Raw genomic sequence first — 14,887 nt, 5'->3', positions numbered from 1 at the left:
TAAAAAATTTAAATGGCTCATAAGACCTATAAAATTATATTCATATACACACACACACACACATATAAGCAAATGTCTTAAAAAGGTAAATTAATTAAAGTCTTCTTTAATAAGAAAAAAATCTGATATCATGGTATCATGATAGCAACTTAATTTGTACCTCTGGTTAAAGGTACTATATTTCAGTGATTATGGCTGGACTCTATAACCTGTGTGTACAGAGTCATGGCAAGCACTCCACTGCAGAGATATACCCCTAGTACCATTTAATTTTTAAATAGAACATGATCTGATAAAGGTCAAAAAGCACTAATTTACGATATATACTTGTAAAGCACTTCAAGGAAAAAATAACCAAGTAAAAAGATTATCGTAAGTTTTATAAAATTCTTTTAACATATCACTTTGAGGCAATAAAGAAATAACCAATCATTTGCTTTGTCCTTTTTATCTTATAATTCCTGGCTCCCCACATTTGCCCTTCTCCTGTACTGGGGACTGAACCCAGAGGCCTTCTATCACTGAACCACATCTAAATTGTTTTTATTCTGTTTTTAGATAAGCTCCGGCTAAGTTGCTGACACTGACCTTGAACATGGGATCCTCCTGCCTCAGCCTTCTGAGTTGGTGGGTTTAAGGTGTACACCACTAAACCTAGCTTTTTTTGTTTGTTTCTTTCTTTTAAATTTACTTTTTCATAAGTACAAAATTTACTTACCCTTGTCTCCATTGTAAGTGCAAATACATGGCAATTTTTCTTGTGGATTCCATAACCTAACAGTGCCATCTGCTGAACAAGACAGTAACTGATTTTTTATGCCACTATAAGCAAGACCCCAGACTGCATCTGTATGAGCAACTAAAGTGCCAGCTAGAACATTTGGCTCTAGGGAAAGAGAAACAAAACACATTTAGCAAAGTAAGATTGGTATCTAAAGATAGCTTACCATATAATTAAATATAAAGAATATAATAAAGGTCACAAGAAGATAAACCAAAGTATACAAGTGACTAATTAGTGGAGTTAAGGGCTATTTTTATCATTTTCCCCTAACAATACTATTTTTTCTTTTCATAATTTCCTATAATATATTAATACTTTAAGAAAAAACCTCTTTATTGAAATATAATTTACATACCCTACAACTCATTCATTTAAAGTATAAGCCAATCCAAAGATCTTTAGTATATTCAAAGTTGTACAACCATCACAATCAATTTTAGGACACTTTCATTACTTGTTGGCTACTTTCCCCCAATTCTTCCTCCCTACCTTTCCATGGCTCTAGGCAGCAACCCATGTACTCATCTCTGAAGATATGCAAGCCTATTCTGAACATTTTATATCAATGGAATCATACAATATGTGGCCTTTTGTGACTGGCTTCATTCACTGAGCATGTTTTCAAGGTTCTTTCATGTTGTAGCACATATCAGTGCATTTCTTTTTATTGCCAAATAATATTCTACTGTAAGGATGTTGACAGCTAAGTGACAGAAATGAATGGCAAGAATGTGAGGTTAAGGAAATAATTCTATAAACTAGGTCTACTGTGCTAACCCCCACATACTTTCCTTTAAAAAGCAATTTACCTGTGGCCCTGTCCTGGCTTAAGACAATAGGATAAGTAATATTCCTCAGGAAACAACCTGTTATCAGCAGGAGAAATGCAGCCCCAAAAGGTTCCTCCTTGCTGATAAGAAGAACATAAGTTACCCTGAATGGGGGGACTTTTATGACCTTTATGCAGACCAGATTCCAGGACTCATGGAGATAGAATAATTAGAAGGAAAGTCCCCCAACCATAAAATTTGTAAGAACAAGTTTCAATTAGAACTGGTCAATGTGGTCCAAAGTAATCCAAAGTTGCCCTGGATCTTTAGTATGTCATCCTAATACCAAAATCTCCCCTCCATGGGGTAAGACCATGCACAGTAGGGTCTTTAAAGTCTGCTATAAGATGTCAAGAGGTAGATCTGAGTGAGACTCTCTGGAAATTTCCCTGGGACCCCCAATAAAAGAGGAGAGCAACAGGCATGCTGTCCTCTCCTCTTAGGACTCACTCTCTCTTAAGAGAGTCCCCTTTTCCTATCCCTTCTGATAAACTCGTGCCTGCTACTCTGAGTGACTCCTCTGAAATCTTTCTGGCATGGTCCTAAAAAACAGTAACTAAGGACATCCACCATCACTTTGGCTATATGGATGGCCTACGTATGAAATATACATTACCACATTTTTATTATCCATTCATCAATTGATGGACATTTGAGGGCTAACAACAGTGAATATCAATACCTCACAATCCTGTTTTTCTAGTAAATCTCTTCCACTTTCCATAATTATTTATCATCATTTCCTCAAATCTTAAAGAGTTTCCAAATTCCCTTCCTTGAGAATATTTCCGCCTTACATTGCACCAAGAAGATATAGGTTTCAAAGAGGAAGCCTTCCCTCATTTTCCAGCCACTCAATCTATAATCTACTAGTACTTTAAGCCATCTTCACAGTGGTAGCAGATATAAGTAGAATTGTTCTCCTTTCTATTAAACCCACCAGATGTTTTTTTGCTTCCCAGTCAATTCACTAACTTGTTTTCATGTTTTCTGGTTCTGTACTATACAAATTCTCCTCTTGAAGTCATTATCATTAAAAAAAAAAGTATGTTATAGAATCTTTCAACCTGAATAAAAAAAACTATTGCCCTTATTTCACCACCCTTCGGCTAAAGAGTAAAAAAGTATACAAAATAAATATGCTTTTCATTTCCTGCTTACTCCAATATGATACCTGATGCCACTGCCACACATCTTGCTAAAGTTACCAATGATGAGACAGGCACATTGGTGCATGCCTGTAAGTCCAGGGACTTGGGAGACTAAAGCAGAAAGAACATGTGTTTGGAGTCAGCCTGGGAAACTTAGTGAGACCCTGTCTCAAAATAAAATAAAATTAGAAAGGGGTGGGGGAATGGGGATATTACTTGGTTTGGAAGAACATCCTGGGTTCAATCCCAGCTGTGGATGTGTATGTGTGTGGGGGAGATCAATGATGACCTCTCCTCTACAAATTTAAAACTTTTCTTTCCTTGATGATAGAAAACATTTCTTCTTTGTTGTTCCCATCACACTGCTTTTCATCCACTTAGTGTGACTTGAAAGGGCATCAAGAGTTCATTCTCTCATCTTAGTTAGCTACAGTGATAAAATTCTATCTGGGAAAGACATGAGTGACCTATGTGTCACTTTTATATAAAAAGAATCCTTTTTATCCCATTCAAATGCAACATCTGAATGTACAGACTGCTTTCTTCTCAAAATGGTTTCTCCTTTGGGGATACATCAATGATTCCGCACACTCCCCTACTTCCTCCTACCTCGTGGGTTACATCTTCTCAATTTCCTCTGCTGCTTCTCTTGCTCTAGTTACCCTCTCAATATTGGATTACTGTGAAGATTTTAATTTCAAGTTGTCTTCTCTTCTTATGCTTTATGACACAATTTCCCCATGTCATGCCATCCATTCTCACAGCTTTAAGTATCATCTATATAGAAGACTCCATATTTTTACCTTCGAACCAGATCTCTAAGCTCCCTGTTTGCATATTACATACTTGACACTGCTATCTCTTAATATGCCCCCAATCCAACTCATTGTCTCTGCACACTTGTTCTTTTCCTATTTCAATAAATGCTACCACCTCGTACTCAGGTGCTCATGCCAAAATCCCAAAGCAAGACACGAAAATATTCTAAAATCAGATAATGGTAATGGCTACACAACTCTGTATGCAGTAAAAACTACTGAATTACATATTTTAAAAAGACACATTTTATTGTATGTGAATTAATTTCAATAGTTATTAAGAAAACACAATTAAATAAAGTCACTCACCTATCACTTCATCTACTCAAATTCATCACTAAATCCTATCTATTCCACTCTACTTCCCCCAAATATATTAACTTCACTTCTCTCTAACTACTGTACCACCACCACTCTTGACATCATCTCCCACCTAGTCTACTTAACTACATTACAGTAGCCTCCTACAGTATTCCTGTCTCTACTCTTCTGGCCCTTAATGTGTCCTCCCCACAAAAGACACAGTTACCTTTTTAAACACTACATCTTTCAGGTCACATTTTTGTCCTAAAATGTTTTACAGAAAGTTCTCTTTATCTTTCAAATTGAATGTCACTATTTTAACTAGAGCATTCCTGACTTCTCACCTGAAGAAGGTTCCACCCAGTATCCTTTCTCACTGTACTCTATTTTCTTATCACTCACCCCATTTCTAAGCAGAGACCCCAATCCCCTGCTTATTTAATGCCCATCTTTTGCATTAGACTAAATGTTATTTCTAAAAAAAGTGCTAACTATGATGACGCCTGGCAAATATTGGCACCAAGTGTGTTAATTAAAAAATAATTAAGAGCTCATGATCTTTTAATTTTTTTTATAATAATGGAACAATGTCCTAAAAAATATATTTAAACATACATACAGGTTTTTCTGTAGAACAGATGTGTGTAAGTGTCACTTGGAGAAGTTAAAATTTTCTTTAGTATTTTTTTTTTCATTTTCAAATTAAAGAATATGTGGTCCTCTAATGAATTGTACTGGTTTACACCCTTATTGTCCTTATTTGTTTTCAGAACTTTCTTAATATTTTAAAATACATAGACTAAGTTTAAACATTTGCTAAATTATATTTTGTTTTCCCATCCTTTTCATTAACTAGCACTGAAATTACCATTTCGATTAATATAGATTTTTTTAAAGACACCACAAAATGCCAATTTACAGGCTTAGGTACACATGGCATGACATTTTTGATTTCTTTAATAAAGCACTTACTAGCAAATGGAAAGATTAAATGAAGAGACTAGTATATGTTTAAATAGCTTTGTAACAGTATTTGAACTATTTACTTTTGAAAGCTACATTCACTTTAAAAAATACAATTTGATGCTTTTACTTACCATATGTATCATATGGATCCACATTAGGACTAGGCATATTCCACCACTGGATAGTTGCATCAATACCACCACTAAAACACTGTTCTCCATTAGAACTAATAGCTAATGACAGAACAGGGCCACTATTGCAGGAAGAGAGTAGAAAAAATTAGTTATCAATCCTAAGAAATTCAAATCCCCATTCCCAAATCTGCAAATTTACCAGGTATCTAAAAACTATTTTAAGGAACTAATATAATCCATATTCTCGCTAATGTTAAGAGATATTTAACTCTCTAATAATGAACATCAAGAAAATTATAAAGTTTGAGGATTAATAAATAATAGTTATTAACTATAGTCATTAATTAAGTACTAATTCAGTAAAACTTACATGTGGGCCCTAAATGTGTAGATAGGCTCTACATCTAAAGAGGCACTCCTAAAAGATGGGAGAAAAAAAGGATAGGGGAAGAGAAAGCAATTAAATAACCATTAAACATTGGTTGATACTAAAGAATCATTAGGAAGATCAAATGTGCACATAAAAAGTAAGAGACAATAAAGAATAATCTAATTATTCATATAAGTAAAATTGGAAGGAAAAAAACCAGCCAATATTAAAATACTTGCTTTTTGGCAGGAACTGTTTTTTGCAAGTTCCATAGTTTCAGAGTATGGTCCTCAGAGGCAGTAACCAGCACAGGTTCTACAGGATGAAAAGCTAATGCCCGTACTCCATCAAAATGGCTACGTAGTGTATACTTGGGGTTCCATGTCTTACGAAAGGCATCTTTATTGGCAGGCAACTAAAAAGGAAAAGTGTACTATTTACTGGTAAAAGTAGTAAATTGATAGGTATGTGGAGTTTTTGTTTCTTTTGTGTTTAAAAACATTTAAAATTGCTTGGCTAAAATGTCCAGTGGAGATTTAATGTAACTTAAAAACATCATAATAAATCTTTATAATTTTATAAGGATTTAGAAGAATAATTTCATTAGCCTTTCAAATATGTAGGTCAAATGAAGGTTCCTTAATCTGTTTTTACCTATACATCATACTAAACCCAAAGCTCCTAATAAATGTCGATGAGAACAAAATAACTACCATTGCTGCAATACTCTACTTGAGAACAAAACAAAATGAAACAAATACATATACATAAATTACCAAATATCCAAGGGTACAGTAGTAAACAGTACAGTTGTCATTAGGAAATTACTAGCATGTGAAATTTCAAAAGGCAGCAAGTTAAGGTACTTTCTTAGAAACCTGAACTAAAGACATTTTAAGAATATTTTCAAACCATTTGTCTAATTCTTGATTATGACAGAGGTTAATCTTTTTATTTTCATTTCTTCAAAAGCTGTGAAACCACTTCTAAAGCAGTAAAAGTTTACTATAATTTAGTTGCATATATACTTTAAAATATTAATGAGAATAATTAAGGCTACCAAGGCTGATGTCTCTAAAAAGCACACTAAATAAATATAAATGTAGAAGCCAGGTGTGGAGGCGCACACCTGTAATTCCAGTGGCTCAAGAAAGAGGCTGAGGCAGAAGGATCACAAATTCAAAGCCAGCCTCAGCAACTTAGTGAGACCGTGTCTCGAAATAAAAAATAAAAAGGGATGGGGATGTGGCTCAGTGGTTAAGCACCCGTGGGTTAAATCCCCGATACCACAGGGGGAAAAAAGGTAGAAAAAAGATGCTGTAAAAGTAAAAAAATTAATTTGCTGAAAACCATAATTTCTTTAAGGTAAAAATCTAAACAAGTATAGTTAACTCTCAATTGAGTATTAAATGTCTAGAAAAAATTTATTCCAAGCCTAATTACACTTCTTATGCTGTCCTTCCCACCTCCTGAATCCTCTCCCTATCCCTCAAATGGAGTTTAGAAAATGATGCAAGTCAACTTTAATAGTATCCTTAAGCAGATTAAACCGCAAAAATAAATGCATTTTAAGAAGTAGTTTGAAGGCAAAGACCAAAATATGGCTTAATTTCAGTAAGATAATTGAGAGTTGACTACTGACTACGAGATGGGTTTACTAACCAATATTTTAAGATATCATCCCAAACGCCTAGCAATCCAACAAAATACCTAAGAAAAATTTAAACACCACAAAGAAAATTATAAAAGAAAAACTACATGTCACTTCAAATCAACACATTGACACACTTAAAGCTTATCTTTTCCATGCACCTTGACATTAATTCTGTTTTATAAGTGATTCCAAAAAATAAGGAAGCCTTCTATTAAATCATTAAAAAATTAAAAATAAAACTGCACTTACATCATAACTATAGTCTGCATCATTTGTTACCGTCAAGTCTGCAAGGTCTCCAAGGCCCAGTACACTTAACAAAACATCATCAGAACCCATAATAAATGACTTGCCTCCTCCAGATGGAAACGTTATTGGTTCAGCTATAAAGAACAAAACCGCTTCTTAAATGCTGAAAAATCATACAGTACAAGACAATATTGTGGGGAAACTTTAGCACTTAACAGTTACAAAATTCAGTAATATAATGAATTTCTATTTTCCCAGTTCCACTCAAAAATCCCTGTGAGTAGTAATAAACAAATGTGTTGAAACTGCAATGCCATTATCCTCTACAAATCAAATATGCACTACATACACCATTCCAAGGTGGGAGGTAGGGCACAAAAGCTTTGTCTATTCAAATCCCTTATAACTTTAGTAAATCATAACTATAGTTTACATAATAGGAAAATTTTTGATTAAATAAAGGAGTTAAATTACCAGATTTCAGCTATTCATGGGGAAATAAACTGCTACCATCAACTTCATAGTAGCTCATATAGTATTTTAAAAAAGTGAACAGGCTGTTGCTAAGTCCTTTTCTTTCTCAAGATTTAAAAAAAAAAAATCTTTTTAAATCTAAAGAATAAAAATAAAGCACTCAAATGTGAATTGCTTTCAATATGCTATAAAAGTTTATCGGTGACAATGGCCTAGGAAAAAGGTAGGTCTACCATTAATAATGTTAGTCTCCTACAAGGTTAATTCACGTACTCTTTGGAATGCCTTCCAGTTTTAAAACTGCGACTATCATTTTTATTTTAACGTCCTCTTTTATTTACTATGATACTTCTAAAAGGATACAACTAATATATACTGGTTATAAAACTTTACATATTTGATCAGAACTGCCATTTCAATTTCAAATATAACTGAAACGAAAGCTTCATTCTACTTAGCTTTCTCATCTGTATCATGTACATTATTATTACAGCTGTCCATGTTGATATTAGAAATTCCAATTAAATTATTTGAAACGTTTTTCCTCTATGCATACTACTGACCAGTTAAACTGCCATAATTTGAATGACTGACTGTACTTATCTAAATACTTTGCTGTAACAGTTAGTATAAGCAATAAGTTTATCATTTCAAACATATGCTTTGAAAGCAAAATGGTAACATTAAGATGGCAAGAGAAAAATACTCAAATCATTATAATACAAAATAACATCGAAACATTTGAAATTCATGAACAAATTGGAAAAGCATTCAAAACTCAAGCTGATAATTTTTTTAAATTCCTATGAAAAAATGATATAAATTATGTGCTACAGAAAAAATAAGCATCAACTAATATTAAAATAAGCATTCACTAATACTGTTGAAAATAATTCTGAGAATATACAATATATATATATATACATACACTATGGCCATAGTAAAATTTATCTACATTTAGAATATTTTGTTATTTTTATCTTAATAAACTAAGATATGTAATTTGATTTGAATGGAGTTCTGAAATAAAGTTGTGATTCAGCAAATGATTTAAAGTGAATTTAAAAGCATTGAGAGAAATATATATATATATATATATATATATATCAATGGGGACACTAGAGAGTATTTATTTAATCTTTTAATGACTATACTTACTGAAACTGAACAAGCTGTAGCACTGACCTTTCCGTATCTACTGTTCAGTTATTGGTAATACCAGAAACAACTAAGAGCTTTAAAATCAAGTTTCAAATTATGTTTAAGAATAATTTTATCAAAGTCAGTAAGTAAAATTTACTGAAAAGCACCTTTTGCCAATATAGAGGTAATTTGTTTCTAAGTTAAAATGCCACTATTCCTCCCACTCACAATTATACAAACATTTGCTAACACAAAACTTAAAAGCTCAATTAAATAACTTAATATAACATTCTTTTTGTAGGATATTTCTGATCAACCAATGACTAATTTAGGGGCATATGAAAGGAAGTGCTTTGATAATATTAATTAGCTTTGGCAATTTTAGCTAGTTTTACTGGAGTTTTAGATTAATGACATTTAGCAAAAAGTATACTCATTTACAATGTATTTCTATACACACATTTATTTATATGGAGCAAGCCATTCTTCTTACTCAACATTTATTTACATCTATAAGTGCAAAAAAAAATCATTTAAGCTATTATTTCTAATTTCTATATCACCCATCACTGTGGCACATGGTAATCACAGTAAGTAATTTGTTTGCTCTTATTTCCCTGCCAAGGGAAATAATTTCTATTTTACAAATTGATCTTATTAATGTTAATATAATTACCTACAGTACATGTATACATAAGGATAAAATTTCATTAGCAAATCAAAGAAAAATAAAAAAATTAATAAGTTTTTAATTCAATGACAGGAATGGTAATTTTTTATTAGACGGACTAAGATTTCATCAAAGTATTTAAGCTTACTAGTATTATATTAGCATTTTCTTTAATGGCAATTTTAGTACCTAGAAATTGGAATCTATAAAAAAAAGTTCATTTCATAGTTCTTCAAATATTCCTCTTTTTGATGGACACTATCACCAAGGAAACTTGTAGCTTACATATCAAACTCTTCCTTTCCTCCAATTTTAACTAATCTAAAGAACAGGGTCCAAAAAGAAATTCCACTTATGTCATTGGCAGCATGGTATGTCTTAAAAGTCTTTACTAACAATAGTTTGAAAGGTTGTAACTTGTTCTTAAAAAACTGAGGGCCATGTGAGGTGGCTCAGGCCTATAATCCCAGCAGCTTGGGAGGCTGAGGCTGGAGGATCACAAGTTTAAAGCTAGCCTCAGCAAAAGTGAGGTGCTAAGCAACTCAGTGAGACCTTGCCTCTCAATAAAATACAAAATAGGGCTGAGGATGTGGCTCAATGGTTGAGTGCCCCTGAGTTCAATCCCCAGTACATCCCGCCCCCAAACTGAACAGGGAATTTAAAGAGAAAACAAGAAGGGGGCTGGGGATATAGCTCAGTTGGTAGAGTGCTTGCCTTGCAAGCACAAGGCCCTGGGTTCGATCCCCAGCACGGCAAAAAAAGAAACAAACAAAAAAAACAAGAAGGAATTGCCACTGAAGACTACAAACTCAAAATCAAAATCAAATCTGTCTAAATTAAACAAATTTTAATAAGGTTTACCTTCCTCTTGTCATCTTCCCACCACTATGAAAGATATTACTGTCTTACGTTTATTTCACACACACACACTCGCACACACCAATACACACAGAGAGAGATCTAACTTGATTTTTATGCAGAGGCAAGTCTTGACTGGCTTTTTCCATGTAACTCACTGGTCTGCAACATATAAAAGGGTCTACACTCCTGCTAATATGGCTTTGTCTTAACTTCAAAACCTGAAGTTTAGAATGTATATTAATTATAAAAATTTTAGTAAATTGTAAAAATAAAACAAACAAAACAACAACCACCAAAAACCCTAAAGCTAAAGAACCTAAACTGCTAAATGCACAAAATGAAAACTAATAGAGTTGGTACGTGCATTTTAGAAAATACTTCCCAAAGAAAAATAAGAATAGCTCAATAGTAGAAATGACATCACAAAAAATCAACAAACTTACTTTTTTGCTTTTATTATATTTTTATATTTATTATATAATTATTTTAGTGACTTATTATTTTAGTGATTTATCATTCCTCAAATTTTCCCACAATTAAGATAAGTGATAAAGGTAAGGAAAAAAAGAGCAAATTATTTTACTTTAGCTGTCACTACAAAAATATTAATAAAGAGAACAAAATGATGCCACGATGTAGCTTAGAGGTAGAGCAATTGCCTAGCATGTGTGAGGTCCTGGGTTTGATCTCCAGCACTGAAAAAAAGGGGAGTTGAGGGGACAAGATGTTCTCAAAATTAACTTTATTGGGACAAACAAGTCTCTTTACACAAGAAATCAATGAAATTGCATGAAATCCAATCTCTGCTAAATTATTAGATAATTATCTTATATATCTCATACATTAAAAATATGTGGCTAGAAGTTCAGATTTACTACTTGCAGTTACAAGTAGAGTTAGACCTAGAATAATACAAGTACACCTAAATATCTTCAACTAAAATCAATTCTGGAAAAAGTCTTAGGTAGTATTTTTATTTCCTACATATTTCTGATTTAGGCACATTTTAGAAAATATGTTACAGGTAGTATGTATTTGCCATCAAGTTAAAGAATAGTGATGTTTCCTTGTTCTTTTTTTTAATAAATTTTTCAGTTGTAGGTGGACACAATACCTTTATTTTATTTTTATATAGTGCTGAGGATCAAACCCAGAGCCTCTCAGGTGCGAGGCGAGCACTCTATCACTGAGCCACAAGTCCAGACCTGTTTCCTTACTTTTAAACGACTAAATTAGTCAACAGTTACATACATTTTGGAAGTAATGTATTTTTAAAATGCTGAGCATGCTGCCTGGCACTCAGTTGTCTTCTACAAGTGGTAGTTATTAATAGTTGCTAAATTTAAAACACATGACAAAATTGACGAAGTAGCTTTTTCTGAATGTATTATTTGAAGATTATTTTGGTAAATTGTGTGGTTTTGTTAAATTTTGGAAATTTTCCCACTACTACATTTCTCAGATATAAGAAAGATACAACTCCACCTAACTTTAAACACAAAAACAAAGAATTAGAAACCAAACGTTTCAAAAAATCCTAAGACATTTACACCAAGACCTCGCCCAACACCTTCTGATATAAAATGATTTTCAAAATTTTAAACAGCAGCAAATTTGTAATATTAAGATGTGAGTTAAGGTCTTGCACAATGTAAATAAACACGGTAGCTAAATTTTGTACCTTCCTCTGCTCTTGCACCTTCATGATTAGCCATTCTAGGAGAGGCTGATCTAGACTGATTAATGTTTCCTAAAGGGATATGGGGCAGCTCATCATCTCCCAGATCAGTTACCATGTCACAGAGTTTTGTTCTGGTGACCCCTGTAAATTAACATCAGCAGTAGAGGGTCATTTAATGGCTACCATCTGACTTGCTAGCAGCCTTTAGGAAACCAATTTACTAACAAAACAGGCTATTGGAAGTTCCAATGATCTCGCTGATAAGCAGATGATGACATATAATGGGGGTGGGAGGGGTTAGGGTTAAGGAGGGTGGCAAGAATGGAGGAAGGAAGGACTGTATAGAGGGAAAAGAGGGGTGAGAGGGGTCGGGTGGGGAGGGAAAAAACAGAATGAATCAAACATTACCCTATGTAAATTTATGATTACACAAATGGTATGCCTTTACTCCAGGTATCCCATTTGTTTACAATAAAAAAAAGTTCCATTTATTAAAATATCATGTAATTAAAGATATCTTTAATTTTCTATACCATCTCCCAAAACACATGAAGAGTTTAAATATTTAAGATATTCACTATTCTTTGGGTAGCTGCATATTTTATACACACACACACACACACACACATACACACACACTGTATACTTTTTAATGGGGAGAGGGAATTGTACTGAACCCAAGTTTTGTAAGCTCACAGAATCAGAAGATACTATTAAAACAAAAAAATTTGGTGTTTAAGTTAATGTTTACCTGTGTAAAGATCAAAACATGAACTTTTCAACTAAATTCATTATTTTAAAAAGTTAAAGAAATAATTACAAATTATTTTTATGAGGGCACATAGGTATTTTCCTGCCACATTAGTGCCAATCTGTCACTAACAAATTAACCCCAATTTTTCTTAAAATTTTTTTTTTTCACTTTTTCCAGATTTGAAAACACTGATTTACTCTGAGCTTATCACAATGATACAAAGTCAGCACTGTCAGAGGTCATAAACTTAACAGATTTTTTTCAGCTACTGCTAAAACAAACAAACAATAACAAAAAAGCACTTCTGCTACTTCATGGAATATTCTTTTTTTTTTTGGGGGGGGGGGCGGTGCTGGGGATCGAACCCAGGGCCTTGTGCTTACAAGGCAAGCACCCTACCGACTGAGCTATCTCCCCAGCCCTGGAATATTCTTTTAACTTGGAACTTCAGAATGAAAGAAACACTCTTAAGCATGTAATTTAAAAGAAAATTTAGTTTTAAGAATGTCAGAATACGTTTGAAAAGTCAAAGAAAATACTTTTATCAATAAAAACAATTAAAATAGGCAAAACCAAGGTCAAACATTATATGACCTCACATTCACTAATGTCAACATTTAATGGACTGAAATTAAGACTGCTTCATGATTATTAAACTCATTGAGGCTAACTGCATATTAGTAACTCTATAGGAAATATCACTTATCTATGTATCCCAAACAGAATGACAGACAGGCAATGGGATGGTAAGACTTAAGGAAGTAAGTGGAATGTGACACATTTATTAGTTCTATTTTACAAGTATTCCTAACTTCTTAGAAATGTTTATAGCATTCAACTTCTAGGTATGTAAATATTATGTAGTCCAAATTTTCTAAAATAATTATAACTGAGAAAATTGGTGTTACTGGAGGACTCTCCCATTGCCAGTGAAGCAAAAATTCTCTAGTAAATGAAAAAAGAATGTCAAGTGGGTGTCCAACTCTCAGTTAAATTCAATGTGAAAAAAATAAACATTATTCTTTCTCACAAATATCTCCCCTTTCTAATTTACCAACTAGTATAATCATTACCACCACTAACTTAGTTTCTGTACTTAAATTATGTAATTGAATTTAAATCCTAAAATTTGTAAAATAAGTGGGGAACCACTTATTCTTTTGAAAAGAATCCTTTATTTTTCAGGTTAATCTCTTTCTACTGAGTTTATTCTTATGAATTACTACAATAGATTCTCAATTTCTCCCCCTCTATCCTAAACTCTACTTGCCTTTGATCAAATTTGAATAAAACTATATTAATTTTTCCAAAATCATCGTATCTACTATATCACCACTTGTTCTGAAAACACAGATGGTACTTCAACACTCTCTAGATCAAGGTTAACTAAAATCTTGCAAGGTTCATGATCTAATCCTGTTTTTTCTTATCCAAGCTTATCTTTTAATGATCTATAATTCCTTAATTTTCCAGTCAAAGGAATTTCTATAGTACAATGTTCACTGAAGTTATTTCTGCCATATTATGTCCTATCTGTCCTCACCTATTATTCACAAAAGTTAAATAATTCTTACATACCCACACACCCTATCTTCTATGTACCCAGGCCTATTCAAATCTACTCACTTCTTCAAACATGTTGTTAACATCATTTCCTCTATAAAACTTTTGTTGATCTTCCTTTGCTCGGTCTTATTATACTTGTGTATATTTTAAAATTTGACTTACACATAATTTCATTTTATGAGAAATGATTTCAAAAATAATAAACACATGAGAAGAGTTTTTTGTTATATACAATGTGAAGTAATAATCATCTAGTACACACAGACATGGAAATATAGAAGGGCAGGAAAGTAGAAGACAATATGAACGTCACTGTTCATTTTTTCTTTAACCACCTTTGTTTGGTTGGTACTGTGGACTGAAGCAAGGGCCCCTCATATATGGCTAGCCCAAGCACTGAGCTACATTCCCAGCTCTTTTTATTTTGAGATAGGGTCTCAATAAATTGCTGAGTCTGGCCCTCAAATTTAAGATCCTCC

The 14,887-nt window shown here is 33.0% G+C and overlaps 1 protein-coding gene across 3 annotated transcripts in view; it reads right to left on the bottom strand.

Annotated features, from left to right (window-relative positions):
- The window catches only part of STRN3 (striatin 3), a 93,907-nt gene that overhangs the window by 17,395 nt on the left and 61,625 nt on the right, over nucleotides 1-14,887 (bottom strand). For 2 of the 3 annotated variants that reach the window (XM_079127217.1, XM_079127218.1), the window contains 5 exons: nucleotides 7,260-7,393; nucleotides 5,596-5,771; nucleotides 5,357-5,404; nucleotides 4,984-5,105; nucleotides 719-886 (listed from right to left, as the gene is read on the bottom strand). In XM_079127217.1, coding sequence (XP_078983343.1) covers nucleotides 719-886; nucleotides 4,984-5,105; nucleotides 5,357-5,404; nucleotides 5,596-5,771; nucleotides 7,260-7,393 — 648 coding nt within the window. Of the gene's footprint in view, nucleotides 1-718; nucleotides 887-4,983; nucleotides 5,106-5,356; nucleotides 5,405-5,595; nucleotides 5,772-7,259; nucleotides 7,394-12,088; nucleotides 12,230-14,887 lie in introns of all 3 variants that reach the window. The other variant, XM_079127219.1, reaches the window with a different exon arrangement.

The sequence above is a fragment of the Sciurus vulgaris genome (assembly GCF_902686455.1).
Source record: "Sciurus vulgaris genome assembly, chromosome: 2".
Classification (NCBI taxonomy): Eukaryota; Metazoa; Chordata; class Mammalia; order Rodentia; family Sciuridae; genus Sciurus; species Sciurus vulgaris.
Note: the sequence above shows the minus strand (reverse complement) of the source record. Positions and strands in the feature narration are given on the sequence as shown.